At 40.6% G+C, this 17,367-nt stretch overlaps 1 protein-coding gene and 2 pseudogenes across 1 annotated transcript; all 3 read right to left on the bottom strand.

Annotated features, from left to right (window-relative positions):
• Positions 1-222: 222 nt before the first annotated feature.
• Positions 223-2,855, bottom strand: LOC136354222 (uncharacterized; annotated as a pseudogene).
• A 728-nt stretch (positions 2,856-3,583) lies between these two features.
• Positions 3,584-7,923, bottom strand: LOC107279405 (uncharacterized; annotated as a pseudogene).
• A 4,220-nt stretch (positions 7,924-12,143) lies between these two features.
• Positions 12,144-15,771, bottom strand: LOC9272400 (receptor kinase-like protein Xa21). The gene is made up of 2 exons (XM_015760189.3): positions 12,800-15,771; positions 12,144-12,651 (listed from the first exon to the last, which is right to left on the bottom strand). The coding sequence occupies exons 1-2, from the start codon at positions 15,750-15,752 to the stop codon at positions 12,287-12,289; spliced, it is 3,318 nt and encodes a 1,105-aa protein (XP_015615675.1). The 5' UTR covers positions 15,753-15,771; the 3' UTR covers positions 12,144-12,286.
• Between the last annotated feature and the right edge of the window lie 1,596 nt (positions 15,772-17,367).

The raw sequence follows: 17,367 nt of genomic DNA, 5'->3' as shown, positions 1-17,367 counted from the left end.
TTTTTTATCTTTAACACACCATAACTGAACTGCATGCTGATTGGCTATAGTTTCTTCTTTGTCAGTGGATCCAGGGCCGTGCCGTCAAATTTGTAGACTCTGTACAAAGCTCTAAGTGAGGCCAAAATCAAATACCAAATATAGCTAAAATAATGTATGTACGGCAGAGCAAATGCGATATTTCAAGAATAGTACCTTTTGAACTCTTGCTTTGCATAATCTTTACTTGAATAACATCATTCTCTTAGTGTTTTTTGAAATAAAATCTTCAATAATATGCTCATAGTTAATCTTCTCCAGCAATCCATTCTCAAGTGCTATCATAGCCAAACTATTAAGTCTTTCTTGTGTCATTGTACAACGCAAGTATGACTTCAATAGCTTCAACTTAGAAATGCTCCGCTCTGCTGAGGCAACAGTCACAGGAATGGTCAATAAAATTCTATATGCAATAGATGCATTTGGAAAACAATCATGCCGCTTTAGAAACTTAAGAATTTCAAGAGGACCCATATTTTCTTTAGGAATGAAATCTTGAAGAAACCTCAACTCTGTGTATAGTTCGTTGGCATCAATATCAGATTTTTCATCTCTTTTAAGCGCTGCTTCAAGATTGTCATAGGAAGATTTCAAGCTCGTATTATCCAATGATCGCAATGAGTCAGCAGTAAATAAGAAACCAAAATTCTTTTGGTAATGCTGATATTGTTCAAATCTCCTTGTAAGCGAAGAAATAGCTTGATCAACAATAGGTATAAAATAGTTGATTCTAAATGTTTCCTCCGCGGACTGTGTGGCAACATTTGTGTCATCTGGGTTCTCATCAAATTGTCTCTTTCTTTCAATTTCTCGCTTTTTACGAAATGTTGTGCCGATATCCAACTCAAGTGCAATTCCTTTGGCTGCCTCCAGTGCTTGTAAGAAATCAGTTTCTCTATACCCTTTGAAGAAAGAAATAAGCCCTTGCACTTTCTCAATAGCAACATCAATAAGCATATCCTTTGCTTGCAAGTGTTTGCTTACTAAATTAACAGCATACAGTACCTCATACCAAATGACAATTGCCACTATAAATTCATATTCTCCAAGTTCATTATTTGCCAAACCTTTAGCCTCACTGCTAGTTTATACATCATTATCAACATCAAATATCTGAAATTAAAATAAAAAATATAACTTAAAATTTGAGGACAACCAAAGGAAATGTATCGTTATTAATATGTCAATGTAAAATACCTAAAGTAGAGCCTCTCGAATGTCAGCGCATTGAAATCTGATAGCTTTAACACTTTCAACACGGCTCTCCCATCGTGTAGCTGACACTGACTTGAGAGTCAATCCTGTTATGTTATCTTTCAGAATCTGCCATTTCTTAGTGGAATTAGCAAAAGTTGTATAAATGCGTTGAATGATTCCAAAGAAGTCTTTAGCTCTACCACAAGTCTTGGCCATATCACAAAGTGTTAAATTAAGGCTGTGGCAACCAGAAGCAGAATAGAAAGCTCTAGGATTTACATCCAAAAGTCTCTTTTGCACCCCTTGATGTTTTCCTTTCATATTTGACCCATTATCATAACCTTAGCCTCTCACATCATCTATATCAAGATCAAGACATTTTATTTCATTCTCTAGCACATCAAAAAGTCCTTGTCCAGTTGTATCATTTACATCTAAAAATCCTAGAAAGGATTCTTCTATGGAGATATTATCTGAAGATGAATACACATATCTTATAATTAAAGACATTTGTTCTTGGTGGCTTGCATCAGGAGTACAATCAAGAATGACAGAGAAATACTTTGCTCTCTTTATTTTACTTACAATTTCAGACTTAATAGCAGAAGCAAGCAAGTGTATCAACTCATTCTGAATCTTTGGATCAAGATAATGAAGTAGAGTTTCTTCACTTGTAATAGGACGAACATGCTCTTGGATAACTGGGTCAAATTCAGCCAACATCTCTATCAAACCTAAGAAATTCCCATTGCTATCTTCATATAGTTTGCTGTTATTAGTACCACGAAATGCTAGACTATGCTTGGCAAGAAATTTAACAATGCAAACAATGAAACAATTCTGAATAGAACTTTTCTCCAATGGTCCTTTTCTTTCTCTAGTTGTTGCTGAGCGGTTTTGTCAATAGCTTGATCATTTTCCAACCTACTACGTAACTCATACCAAATGGTCATATTCAAAACATGATCTGCACTTGTCTCATGCTCTTTAAGCCTACTACCAAGATGTATCCAATCATTGTACCCCTCATTCGCTAATTGACCCTTTCTATGTCCTTTTGTAAATAATTTATAACTGAAGCAAAATACTCTATCGAGTTCCTTACAATAGACAAGCCAATCTCTATCGCAATGCTCTCCATTTGATAGAACTCTATTATAGAATAGTGCAGAAAACCTTCTAGAATATCTATCCTTGGGACCTTTCTGAATTGATAAGTCTCTTCTAGGGCCCTTTTGTGCTAAAATGTCGATCTGTTTAGGATTAAGTGAATCCCAATATCTTGGATCAAATATATCAGGCTGAAAAGAATCATCAGTATTCTCATTGTTATCAGCATCATTATTATTGATTTCAACACTTGTGTCATTAATAAGAACTTCTTGAACCTCAGCATTATTTTCTGTCCCTGTCTGATCATCTCTAGGATTATTTTCGATACTTCTATCAAGTGCAGGAGCTTGATCAAGTGTCTGATTACTGGAAGATACTTGTGATTCTTTTATAATAAATCTATCAATTGCTCCTTTCTGAGATTGAGTTAACTCCTCAATTCTTTGTTTCTTCTTACGCTTTTGGGAACCCGATTCAAAATTTCTAAATCGATTTGTAGAAGACATGGCTTCAGAAGATGAAAAGAACAAAATTAAAATTATACAAACAGTTCTAGACTTTCATACGAAGGATTAAAGTAGTACATTACAATTACAAATTTAGAATTGAAAAAAAAAATGAAAACCTGCACTCCTGTTGGACCTGCTGGTCTCCGCCTCTTGCCTAGTCGCCCTCTCCCTGTGTGGATAGTATATGAGAAGAGGTATACTGCGTAATATGGGACACATTGTATTGAGCCTCAGGGGGCCGGTATATATAGAGTACATGGGGAGGAGATAAGAAAGGATTACAGATATGGAAGGAGTCCACACAAATCAATCCTATCCTAATATGACTCTAACTACCATATACTCTAACATCCCCCCGCAGTCCAAGCGTGAGCAGCGCGGACACTTGGACTGGAGAAGAAACCAACAAGAGTACTCAATAAGGATGATAGCCCTTTGTGCCGTAGTCGATGTAGCCAAAGCGAAAGGTGCGAGGGAGCCGTGGTCGAGATACCCGTGCGTAGAGTAGCCGTGGTCGATGTAGCCGTAGTCGGGAGTCGATGTCGAGGTAGCCGAGCCGCAGAGTTGCGCAGGGGGCGCCGTAGAGTGGTCATGGATGCATGGGAGGGCGTCGTGGACCAAGGTGCGCGAGAACGCGCAGGACGATGATGGTGACGCGATTGCGGCAGTCGTTGAGGTAGATGACACTGAAGAGCCGATGTAGTCGAACCGTGAAGGACGAGACATCACGCCGAGTTTGCCAGACCCGGGGACAACTCGGGACGAACGCGCGCAACGGTGTTGCAATACCGAGCGGGCGAGGTAGGGGACCACCATGAATCATACACCAATGTCGGAGAAGACTAGCAGAGAAGGCTTCCGGGACAGTCGCGGCGCGAGAACGGCGTAAAGGGAGAATTGCTGGAGCAGCACGCAGTTGCCGGAGAAGAGTGAAGTGTAGTCGAGGAAGATACGACGACGCTGGCGATGAACCATGTTGGACGAAGAAGAAGGTGAAGTAGCGGGACCAACGGCCTGGACGGCGATGTCGGTAGCCATATAGAGATAGCTGGACCACCGGCCTAGAGCGGCGACGGTGGCAACTTGGAGACGCGGCGGCGATGCTCGAAGTAGAGGAAGAAGACTCTGAGTGGCTAACGATGACCAGTGCAGACGACGAGGTTGTCGATGCACGAACGGCGAGGAAGACGACGAAAGCGGCGAAACTGCGGTCCGAGAGGACAACACAGCAGCAGCTCTATGTCAATGCAGCGGCAAGAACTCTACCGGTAGTAAGGCCACACTGAGGAGGGAATCTCTCAGCGTTCCAACAACCAGTGGAGGTGGACCACGAGCAGCGGCACTACGGCCCGAGGGGAGCGACGTAGCGGCAACCCGAAGCTTGATGGCGTAGACGCGTACTCGATGACGATCGGTTGTAGAAGTCGTTGTAGCTGGGCGCTTAAACGGGTGATCAAGCCGAATATGCGCGAGGTGGAACGATGAAGTCGAAGCAGAGTCGACGCCGATGTCGGAGACGCGTGGATGTCGACGAGGCGGTGGGTGACGCAACCCCCTTTTTTTTTGAAACAGGAAAAAAAACACAACCAGATCAGCAGCGAGTGCTGACTGCTGCTGCTTGACTCATGTCGATGACGATGACACGACGAAGAACGCGGCCGCCGAGGAGACCGAGATCGATCCGTCTCGGCGACAAACAACGACGCAGATGAACGATGACCCGACGCTAGGAGATTGAATTCTCCACAACGACGGTGAGACAACGAAACGAAAAACCGAAAACGGTGGCCCCCCCCGGGAGATCGATCCCCTCCCGGGGGCGACGAGCGGAAGCGTGAGCAGCGGCGGCCCTAGGTCGCCCGCTCTGATACCATGTGGATAGTATATGAGAAGAGGTATACTGCTTAATATGGGACACATTGTATTGAGCCTCAGGGGGCCGGTATATATAGGAGTACATGGGGAGGAGATAAGGAAAGATTACAGATATGGAAGGAGTCCACACAAATCAATCCTATCCTAATATGACTCTAACTACCCTATACTCTAACATGCTGACTCAGGCCTGTGGCCTGAGGCCTCACCGGAGTTTGGACTGCAATACTGGAACTCAGAATTCAGAAACTGAAAAGAGAGAGAGAGAGAGGTCCGTTGCTGTTGCTGGCTTGAGTGGCTTGCTGGCTGCCTAGTGCCTTTTGCTGTTTCCTTGTTAAATTGCTATTCACTGGATGAAATTAGACGAGGCATATTCAGGTGGGGATTGGGGAAACTCTCTCCTCCTCCTCCCCCCTCCCCCCCCCCCCGCGGGTGAATTTTCTAAAAAAAAAAATTGGACGAGGCAACGACAACAAGCTGGCCGGTGCTCGGCGGAGTCGGGGAGATGAGACGTCGAGACGAACTGAATACGAAAAACGAAAGAGATTAAGAGAATACAAAACGCGGGCCTCGAGGCTCGGAGTCGAGGATACGAAGCGTCACGTACGCGAAGCGAAGTCGCCGCGCGCGGCCGTGGACTCCAACGGGTTCTGGACTTCTGGCGTTCTGGCCTCACACAATGACACAAGTACACGGGCCTTCTACTGGGCTGATATTTTAGGCCCCGAAAATTTGGAGGCCCTGTACTGTCGCACGCCCATAGACCCGGCCCTGGGTGGATCAATGACCGAATGACCGAGATAAAGATAACCGGCATTAGTTAAGTGTAAAATATTTTTCTTTAGGAACACGCAGAAGATCTCCGTATCATTTCTTTAAGATAGAGACGAAAATGTGGAGGGCGTTGAACATAAACTCCGACACCCATCTACCCGGTGGTCAGAAGAAAAAAGCCAATGGTTTTTAGATATAGTCATGAAACTGAGTTTATTAATTGCTGAAATAGGCTCCCATCTTGGACTCTGCGCTGCATCTCTACAATTTACTCTCACTAATAAGGATGCAAGCGGGTCGATCCAGCAACCCACCTATAATATAAATAAGTGGGTAACCTGACGTGTTACCCATTTATTTGCACTATAAATTTGTTTCCGGGCTGGCCCGCTTGCACCCGACTCACTGATCATATTTACTTATTACCCACATCACGAACTATGTGCAGTTAACTATGCATGATCGATGATGCAGTGCAGAACATACAACTACCATCATGAGCAGGTGTAAATGATTAATGGGAGAAAAAAATGAGGCCGAGGCATAAGCACTAACCAGTACTTCCTGAGCATGTTTAAATGAAAAAGAGTATAAAATGAGTAGCAGTGATCGAGCTCAAGGAGCTATGAGATACCTCTACTGCTTGGGAATCCCAGTTGGCATAGCTGCCTGCTTCCATGCATGCCAGGCCAAAGGTATATATGTGCCATATATAGGATTGGGAAGCATTAGGAGCCTATGGCTAAACCTGTGTCGCTATGGTAGCAACCAAGCTGCTGTTGCTCCTGGACATTCCTTAGATGTTAGGGAAGCTTAGCAGCAATGTGCTACCATCTGTTTTTCCATCGTGCGACCGATAGCATTGTTGTTGTCACCGCAAGCTGCCTGCATCTGCACCAGGCTGCAGATGTGAGGTTGGAAATTAAACCGGGTGAACGACTGAGTTGTGTTGGCTCCTTGTTCCATCCCTTTAGCTGGGATTGTACGTTCACTCTCTATTAGAGGAGATGATCGATCTAGTTACCTTATTCATCTGAACTCTGCTGCTTAATTACTCTACTGCTTTGAGTTTGCCATTTTTTTTCTCTTTTCATCTTACAGTAGTATGATAATAAATGGATGGCACAAGATAAGTTAAGCTTTAGTAGATCGAACTATCGACCGGTTATATTGTGTTAAACAAAGTACATGCTTCTATTAGGGCCACTCAAATAGACGCGTGAGTGTTCACAAATAAAATAATTAAAATAAGTGCGGGCAACTGAGTATACTAAATAAACAAAATAAAATAAAACTTTGGAGAGTTTATTTAAAATTTAAAATTGAGAGGTTTCAGACCTTAATTAAGCCCTCTTGCCTAAGTAAGGATGGTAATAAAGTGATCAGTGAAGAAAGTTATGCAACATTCATCCATGTTAGTCACAAAAAAGAATGCTTACATACAGTTACATTCACACATTCATTTGGTCGTTTATTGATAAATATTTGTTTGATACAGGCAAGGGGGTTTAGTATTGCCATCGAATTAGGGGGTCATCTGGGCTAAGATCATCCAAATGGGCTGCACAAATGCTAGCGCGAGTTCGTGCTGTCAGGACAACTCGGTTGGGGGCTGCTGGCTTTACTCCTTAATTTACCACTGAATTATGGGTTCTCAATCTGTATTTTACGATAGACTAGCAAATTGCCTATGCACTGCAATCACAAAAAAAATTATCATGCTATGCACACTGCATGCTCATCATTTGAAGAATATGTAGAATGGCTCAACCACTTAAAGTATATAGATTCCTTCACTACATACTTATCAGATCTTACCAAATAATATGGACATTATGTTGTGTAGGCACTGTTCTTTTGGGGAACGTTTAAATTTATTGATTACATGGATTTCACGAACACGGAGGGTCATATGTTAGTGATAGAGCTAGTGGTAGCAGATTCACCATCACCACAACTACCACCTTTTAAAATAGTATATATACACATGCCAAGCTATAAGATGGTCTGTGTGTGGGCATGGACCACATTAAAAATCTGGCCCAAGGCCCATCACTCTTATTCCAATCAAAAAGAAAAATGAACGATTCAGTGGGCCATAGATCCTCTAAGTCATTACCTTAAAGTGTGTTTGTCTCCAATGCGTACTTTGTCTACTCTGCTTATAATCTACACTGGTATATATATACCACGTTCCTATGTTTCTCGTGCTTATATTACAGAACACGCCAAGACTGATGCACGCTTCCTCCTCGCGATTTTTGGGATTGTCCTTCTTCGGCCTTTGGATGCACAGGACATTCTGGGCTTCTTCCTTGTTGTGGCCCACCTTGTCCAGCTTGGTATGGAACACGTCTGACCCCTGTATAGCGTGTTTCCGAGTTATCAGGCTTCTTGGAGGGAGACCTGACACCATGTATCATTTATGAAGCATCTCTAATGCTTAAGAAATGTTTAGGCAAATGCACAACTTTTAGTTGATCCTATACTAATTAGGTTGAGTCACTCAATCCTGGTGCTTTCCAAGCCTATGATCCACTTCTTGTCATGCATGGAAGACAACTCTCAACTAGGATCCTTAGGCAATAGGCATCGGTGAAACTAGGTTTCTCTACTTTAAGCTCACTCTACTCATTTAGTACACTCCATTCATATGCATATGCTCATAGTATCCACAATGTGTAAATACCCCCCTCCCTAATTGAGCTAGGGCCCACATGGAAAGATAAGTACACAATTCAGTTTGTGCAATATATAGGATTTCAGTTTGTGCCCACATGGAAGAGGCAATTTGCTTTTCGGTGGCTTAAGACCCTGCTTCTTGCAATGTATAGGATCCTTGCTACAATCTAAAGATTGTTTTAGTAGCCATCTTAGTTTACACATTGTGGATGCTCTCGGGTATTCAGTAATGGCTAGTGGATGTGTACTCCTCTGTTCCTCCAACACTCACTACTCACTATACTTGCTCAGGGTGGTATTTCTGTGTTTTCCGCTCTGTCATCACGGACAATTAGACATGGCTCCCACTCTGCATATCGAATGCATTATGATCAAGGAGGGTGAGTAGTAGAGTGGAGGCACCAGTTCAGTTGACTAAAATCAAATAAGCCCCTAACCATAATAAATGTAACTATTTTCTTTACTAATATGCTGGTATCCACGCATTCTCCATCTTGTAAACACATGCCAAAACTACTTTTATTTTTTTTCTTTTCGTGATCCATCATTCAATCAATTAGGTAGGATTGCAGAACACTTATCCACTGTCCAAGCAAACGGATGAAGGCAGAACACCTATGGTGATTATTGTTTTCTGCCGACAGATTTAGAAGCCTACTAGCTGCGCCTGCGCAGCTAGCAGATAAGATGAAGGCGTATACGGAGACAACAATGGCCGTTAGCAACCGATTGCTAAACGTTCGGTAGTCTCAGTCCGTGAAATGCCAATTCCTAATGCTTTCCAAGCTCACCACACACTCCGCGATCGACGCCATTGTTTTTTTTCATTTCGCATATGTTTTAGTGTGTTCGATGACTTCGAAGACACTACATATATATTGGTGCAGAATAAAAAAAAGATACACTAAATCTTGGCTATAATTGGCTGGGCTCTTCAGTTAGATGTCTTGCCTGGCATCCCTATAAATTATCAGCTCACACAACCAAGCTTTTCTATGCCTAGAAATGGAAGTAGCAGGGTACTGTAAGTATTATTTTGTATTACTTCGCTCTCGAGGACAATCGCTCCAGAGCAAACAAACCGAATCCTATTAATTGTACACTAAAAACACTCAACCGGGCAAACAAACAGAATCCTTAATTGTACACTAAAAACACTCAACCGGAATAGTGGCATTCCACATAAATATATACTAGATGATGCTCAAAGCTTTGCTGCGGAATATATGCTGGATAATAGAGAAATGATGAAATGATATAAGTTAAAATATAATTGAAATGATTTGAGAATGAAGATTTAGCATATGTATGTTTAGTTTTAGAATGAAATAAATTATAGATATAATTATAATTACTATATGCTTGCATGTTGAGTTTTGTGTGCTTAATAGGTTGATGTGGCATGTTTGCATGTAGGTTGAGTGCTAATAAATATTATGCTTGCACGTTAAGATTTAGATGTTTAGTGAGCATTAACTTTATAGAAAGAAAAAGATGGATGTGGCGTCTTTAAAAGTCATCTATATATGCCCCAAAAAATATATGAAATGAGAAAAAAAAAGACTAACAGAGTGTATATAGTAAGCTTGGAAAGCATTGGGAATTCACATGTCACTTGAAATTTGTGGTGAGGTTGCGCTGCTCCAGTTTCCGTTCCTGTTGCGCACACTTGGTAGAGTGGAGCATTGACCATCGCGGCGATCCTTCTTCATCTCTTTGTTCTACTAATCAGTTGGCCGTGTAGGAATGCATATATATTACAGGTATGGAGCTAGCTATCCAATACACCGGAAGTGCAGCTTATTGCAGGTCAATTGACCAAACGAGATAATTAGAATGTGTATCTTGCCCTCCTCCCTTTGCTTTTACTTGGTTCATGTTTTTTTTTCTGAATTTAAATATCTTTCTTCTAGAAAAGAGTACATTGATATGAGAACTATGTCTTACAGGGACTGATACAAACCTTTCCAGCCCAATTATCCTAATAACAGAATCTTTGCTGTGCGCAGCTCACTTGGATGATCTTAGCCTAGATGATCACCTAATTCACATGTGTGGAATTACTAGATTACTAAAGCCATCCTAATTGCTCTATATCAAACAAATGCAACACATGAACAATAAAATGAATGTTTACTATTCACGAACACGAGAATAAAAAATATGTCACATATTGATGGCCCATGTCACCGTGAGCCACTTGGGGGGCAGGTTTATACCCCTCTTCGAGACCAACGAGGGGTATAATATAACTCACCACCCCGGAGCCCACCACATGCTCCGGAGCGGACCAACGACTCCGGAGCGAGTCACAAGCTCCGGAGCTAACTAACGGTTTCAGAGCAAATCAAAGGCTCCGGAGTGCTCGGGAAGCTAGAATACTCAAGCATGGAGGAATGGTTCACGAGCGTATACGTAGTGGGGCACCATTAATACGCATTACGCATCCGCCAACCACCTCTGACATCCTGACAGGGGTAGGATGACATCCACTATTATCCGAGAGGATGCCTTTAACCGGATAATAGTCATCACCCTCGGGAAGCGTCACCACCTCCTTAATGGGCGCAGCCCTCCCTGTCACCAGGGGTTTTACTAATTGCCCTAGGGCTGGTCCACTGGCCAGCCACTCTACATCTGTTTTTAGCTAGGGTAAAGATGTAACTTCCTCTTGTACCCCTTGTATAAATATGTAAACATTGTTCATAGTTGTGGACACATTGAATACAGAGTACACATTGAACACGCTAGTTGGATTTTGTCCCAACATGATTCACACATGTCATCGTAGGTTTAGGACGCACCAGGAAATTACAGGACACCATTTTCTCAAAATAGGCCATTAGGCATAAGATTAACAAATGTAGCCATGCACCTGTATCTTCAATCGACGCCAGAGATTATTGTGCAGAGATTGGCCTCTGAGTTAGCCTGGCTTTATCTATGGAAATTCGTCGAGTTCGTTTCTATCTTGGGCTACCTCTACGTTGACTCATTGATGTTCTATATGTATGTTTCCCAGTTTTTTTTAGTCTTTACTCATCAATAAACTATAATTATTACTCCCTCCGTTCCTAAATATTTGACGCCGTTGACCTTTTTAAATATGTTTGACCGTTCGTCTTATTCAAAAACTTTTATAAAATATGTAAAACTATATGTATACATAAAAATATATTTAACAATGAATCAAATGATAGAAAAAAATTAATAATTACTTAAATTTTTTGAATAAGACGAACGGTCAAATATATTTAAAAAAATCAACGGCGTCAAATATTTAAAGACGGAGGAAGTACTGTAGATCCTTAGGTAAAACAGAGTTCCCGTTCCATCGATCGCTTGTGCTAATTACAGCAACCATGCATGACTGATATTGTACTGCATCAAACGCGAAAAGAAGAACCGTGGTGTAGAACAGCGAAGTGATGATGGACTAACTAAAAACAAGTATAAGGGGATCTAGAAAGTTGCGACCAATAGAAGTGGAATAGGATAACTGATTTAGCTAAATCACCATAAGGACTTATTTCCATTGATGTAACATGGGTGACTCCATTTACTATCCAGCTGCTCAATTTCTGCACAATTTGGAGTTTCAGCACTACATGCATGGGCTGGACCTGATAGGGTATCCAGGGCCCAGGCTGGGTGTATGATCATACTAGCTAGGGTTAAGACTTCTGGTCCATGATTAACAAATTCGTACTTATAAGTTTTCTGCTTCTTTGTCATCATCACAGTTCATTACATTGTGTTTCTGTTCCTCTGAATATGTACTGTGATGCATCTTAATTTAGCTAGAATATATATAGTTCGTAGTACGCATAATTAAAGATATTTTCTTCATGTGCCGTTCCAAGGAAAATCAATCGTATGCAATTGTTGCATCTTGCATGGAAAATCAATCATACGCAATTCCAGATCAGTGCCTTTGGAATAGACTGCATCACAGTATTGGAGAACCTCAATAACTTCATTGCCCCCATTTTAAGATTTTAGTGTGTAGAGTGTAAGTACAAAATCGTCATCGTTCTTTACTTGGATTCATACAGAGATAATCTTATCTAAAATTTGAAAGATGTCCATTCATTTCCTCAGTTGATCAGTGCACAATACTTGTCGTTGATGGAAATGATCTCAGCGTAAACATCATCTATTGTTGGTCGATCTTTTGGTGATGGCTCAGTGCACAGCAGCGCAAGCTTAGCCAGCTGTATGGCACACGTTTGTATTTCAAGCACATCATGATTTGGTTCTTCACCTTCATGATATGTGGTGAGAGTAGGTTCTAAAATGTCATTCATCTGATGTGGAAATGCTGACTCCACTAAGCTGTGAAGGTTCATGCCATCCTTAAAGATCTCATCGGTTGGGCGCTTTCCTGTGATCATCTCTAGGACAATTATTCCAAAACTGTATACATCACCCTCAGTTGAGACCTTGCACCCCAAGCCATACTCTGCAACAAAGATTGACCAAGTTACTTAATAAAATATCTGTCAGTCGAAATATAATACTTGATTCTATGGAATGGGATTGCCCATCACCTCCGTGACAGATAATGTGGAAGCTGTAGAAACGAACGAATAAGAATGAAAAGTCCTTACCTGGAGCAATGTATCCAATTGATCCTCTCAGTACAGCAGAGCTTGATGAATTTTCCAGGCTTATAATGTCATTGTGAAGAAACTTTGCAAGTCCAAAGTCGCTAAGACATGCAACCATTTCATCATCCAAAAGGACATTGCTTGGTTTCAGATCACAATGAACCAAAGAAGGAGTGCATCGATTATGAAGATAGTCTAATGCAGCTGCAATATCTACAGCTATTCTAATTCTTGAACCCAAACTCAACCGTTTTTGAGGGCTTTGACTGTACACTTTTGGATGAATCCAGCTTTCGAGGTTCCCATTGCTCCTAAACTCAAGAATAAGTGCTTTGAATTCATTTCCTGATGGATCAAATGTTGAGCATAGGCTAATGACTCTTATAAGATTCCGGTGGCGAATGTTTTTCAATGCCTCACATTCAGCAAAAAAGTTGTTTGGTGCTCCATTTCGGTCAAGTCTAAAAACTTTAATTGCAACATTGCGTGCTTCAAACTTCAACTGACCTTTATATACGAATCCAAATGTTCCCGAACCAACAAGATTTGTTGAAGAGAAACCATCAGTTGCTTTGTACAGATCATTGTACGATAACTTATCAAAATGCCTGAATGAATGGTTGATAATGGTTCCCTTTGGTTCAGTTCTCTTCTTCATAAGAATGATGGCAACACATACCAAGGTGACTATAACAATGGTAGTGATTGGAATGACTACACCAAGAATATAAGGTGTCCTTTTCCTTTTGGATGACAAATCCTTGCAAAGTGGTAAATGTAGCATTGGAGAACCTCCACACAACTTTTTATTTCCTTGCATAAACACATCGTTTAAATTTGCAAACACACCTCCTTTAGGGACTGGTCCCTCAAGGTTATTGAAGGACAGATTGAGAGTGTGTAGAGATCCAAAAGTCTCAAAATATATTGGGATTTCACCAGATAAGTTGTTTTGGGAAAGATCCATCTCCGTGATGCCTCTTAAGTTTATAAGAGATTCTGGGATGCTTCCTTGTAGAAAATTTGACTCCAAGCTGATGGATTCCAACAGAAGGCACTGCCCAAGAGAAGAGGGAATCTCACCAGATAATTGGTTGTGTGAGATGTTAAGTGAATTAAGATTAATCAACCTACCAATCTCCAGTGGTATATGTCCGGTTAGTTGATTATAGGATATGTCTAAACCTTCTGAAAGTGTCGAAATGGAAAATAGTTTTGATGGAATGCTTCCACTAAGGTAATTTCTAGAAAGGTTTAGTTTTGCCAAATTTGTGCATCTGGCTAAACTAGAAGGTATTTTCCCTGTTAAATCATTATCCTGAAGATAAAGTTTAGTAAGCTGCTCTAATTTTCCAATTGATCGTGGGATCTCTCCAGAAAGCTTGTTGTTGGACAAACTTAGGATTGACAAGTTTTGAAGATTTACTAGTGTGTCAGGAATTTGGCCAGAAAGAAAATTTCTATCCATTTGAAGGACACTGAGGCTACTGAGTTTTTCTATCTCGGAAGGTATGCTACCAGTCAATTTGTTCTGTATTAGGATCAATACCTTTAGGCTTTCAGAAAGGTTGGAAATAGATGATGGTATTATTCCTTGGAGATTGTTTCTGTCCAACCACAAATTTTGTAGTTGGGTGCAGTTTGTTAGTGAGGACATGAAAGTCCAATCTCCAGCCTCAAGCTTATTGTCACCTAGATCTAAATAAGTCAACATGGACAGGGATCCTAATGGAGGAATAACACCATCGAATGAGTTCCTTCGAAAATATATATTTTGGAGATTCAAGGCATTGGCCAACGAAGCAGGAATCGGTCCCTCAAACTGGTTCCCTTCTAGAATTATACTTGTGAGTCCTGGAAGGGTATAGCCAATATTGGTGGGAATTCTCCCTACAAATTGGTTGGCACCAAAGTTAAGATAGGTAAGATTTGAAATTGCGTATAGTCCTAGCGGAACATTACCTGACAAATTATTATAACTTAGGTCTAGTGTTTGTAAACTAGAAAGTTTACTTAGGCTATCTGGAATTGTTCCTTCCAAGTTGTTTCTAGCAAGCATCAGTGTGGACAACAATGGAAGGTTATCAACTAAGGTAGGTATCACACCAGAGAGGTGGTTTTCAGTTAAGCTAAGGTATCGTAGCGATGAAGATGTTTGTGAGAATGGAGGAATAGACCCAGATAGACCATTATATGAGAGATCTATGTAAGAAATGGTAGTGCAATTGAACAGGGAATTGGGTATCTCCCCAGTTAAGCTGTTATTCTGGAGATTCACCCAGACAAGTGATCTGCTACTCCCTAATAGTTGAGGAATGGTGCCAGTGAGTTGATTGTTACGAATAAATAGTGCAGAAAGGTTGGAAAGGAGACCAATCTCTGGAGGGATGCTTCCTTGAATATGGTTATTGCTTAGAATAATTTGCTGAAGAAATAAACACTGAGCAAGACTTCGAGGGATCTCACCTGAAAGGGAGTTTCTATGCAGGATGACAATCTCGAGATGGGAACATGATGATATAGTCTCCGGTATCTCACCACTAAGGGAATTCATGCTGAGATTAAGGAATGTAAGGTGGGTTAAGCGGCCAATCTCAGGAGAAATTTGGCCATTGAGATGGTTACCGGGCATGTGAATTCTAGAGATGAAACTGAGGTTTGCAACACAAGGAAATATTTTGCCTGTAATATTCTGTGACTCGAGGTCTAAAGCAACAACTCGAGATGGATCGCGCTTGCTGCATGTAACTCCGTTCCAATTGCAGATTGAAAGGGATTCATTTCCCCATGAGGTTAACGCTCCAGAGGGGTCAAGGAGCTGGGACTTGAGGCAGAGGAGGGCTAGTCGATCAGCACTGGAATCATTGCGAAATTGCGCAAAAGCAGATAGCGGAAGGTATGGGCTCAGGAAATGGAAGAAGGCCAGAAGTAGGAGAAGCTGGGGAGATATCATGCTTGCTCTTGGTCTAGTTGGTTTCCTTTCTGAACCCACTCGAGGCAACACCTATATATTGTGAAAGGTTACATATTTGTTGAATTATCTTCAGATTGGTGGAGACCAACTGTATGCATTCAGTAATGTCTTCATCTATTGGTTGCTACTAGCTAATAGTCACTGCTCGTCTGTCAATCAGGGCCAATTCAACTTGATGACTAATATGCATGAGAGTGACATATAACCGCCTAGCCTATTCATTAACCCGCTAAATCGTCCAGGCGTTTAGATGGATTGTCTCGTTCAGCTTAACCTGACCACAAATCCTCTTATATAGTCCTAGGAAGCTATATAAGATAGTACTACATACTCTGCGTGTTGTTCTGTTATGCAATAAAGAGATCGAATACTCCATCTATCTTAAAATATAAGAAATTTGGGTAGATATGACAACACTATTATAATGAGTATGTCCCAGATTCATTGTACTACTATATGTCATATCCACCTAAAATATCTTATATTTTAAGACGGAGGGAGTATCTATTATATATACTAGTCATCGACCCATAAATTGGGCTGTTATTGTTGATATTTGACAATATCGAGATAGATCTTTCATGATTCAATAGTTATTGTGAGTACCAAATCTTGCACTATCTTATACGTGTTGTTTAAAAAAATATATATTTCTAATCAATGTGTGAGCTCCTAGAAAGTGGTGATCAATGTATAGGTACATAGGGTCCATCTAATCAAGATCCAAATCTTGCTGATCAATGTGTGAGCTCTGGTGGTCAATTTGTACAAATATGTACTCCCTCCGTTTCACAATATAATTCATTCTAGCATTTTTCATATTCATATTGATATTCATATTGATGTTGATAAATCTAGACATATATATCTATCCAGATTCATTAACATCAATATGAATGTGGAAAATGCTAGAATGACTTACATTGTAAAACAGAGGAAGTACATAGATAGATAGAACATGCAAGTTCGGTTAAATTGGTAAACAACACATTCAATAGGAAGAAGCACTACTACCAAAAATTTTTATGTACGAGGCCCCATCATATTTCCATGCGGACCGTAACAAGTGGCATCTGTAAAAAATCGAGGGTCATTTTCCCATACGGTTGCTTAAGTGGCCCGTATGGAAAAATCGATTTTTCCATACGGGCCTCTTAAGAGGGCCGCATGCAAAAATGATACAAAAATGAGCTCATTTTTGCATGCGGCTCACTTAAGCGCCTGCATGGAAAAATCGATTTTTCCATGCGGGCCACTTAAGAAGCCGTATGCGAAAATAAAATTTAAAAAATTTGAAACTAGTGTATCTCACTTATATGAACTCCAAGTTGAATGATTTTTTTCTCTAAATATTTGTAAAATCATGCTCTATCATGTTATTATGTTCTTAATGGTATTATTTTGGCTATTTTTTCTTGTGACTTTGTTTTATCAATTAAAAATTTGAACTTCAAAACTTCAAATAATATTTTGAAGTAGTAAATGATTTCATCTGAAAAGGTCATCAATTAAAGTGATCTGTAAGATTGTTCATAAAATGCACATCTCTTATATAAACTATAAAAGAGATGTGCATTTTATGAACAATCTTACA

Source organism: Oryza sativa, chromosome 11 (genome assembly GCF_034140825.1).
Source record: "Oryza sativa Japonica Group chromosome 11, ASM3414082v1".
Classification (NCBI taxonomy): Eukaryota; Viridiplantae; Streptophyta; class Magnoliopsida; order Poales; family Poaceae; genus Oryza; species Oryza sativa.
Note: the sequence above shows the minus strand (reverse complement) of the source record. Positions and strands in the feature narration are given on the sequence as shown.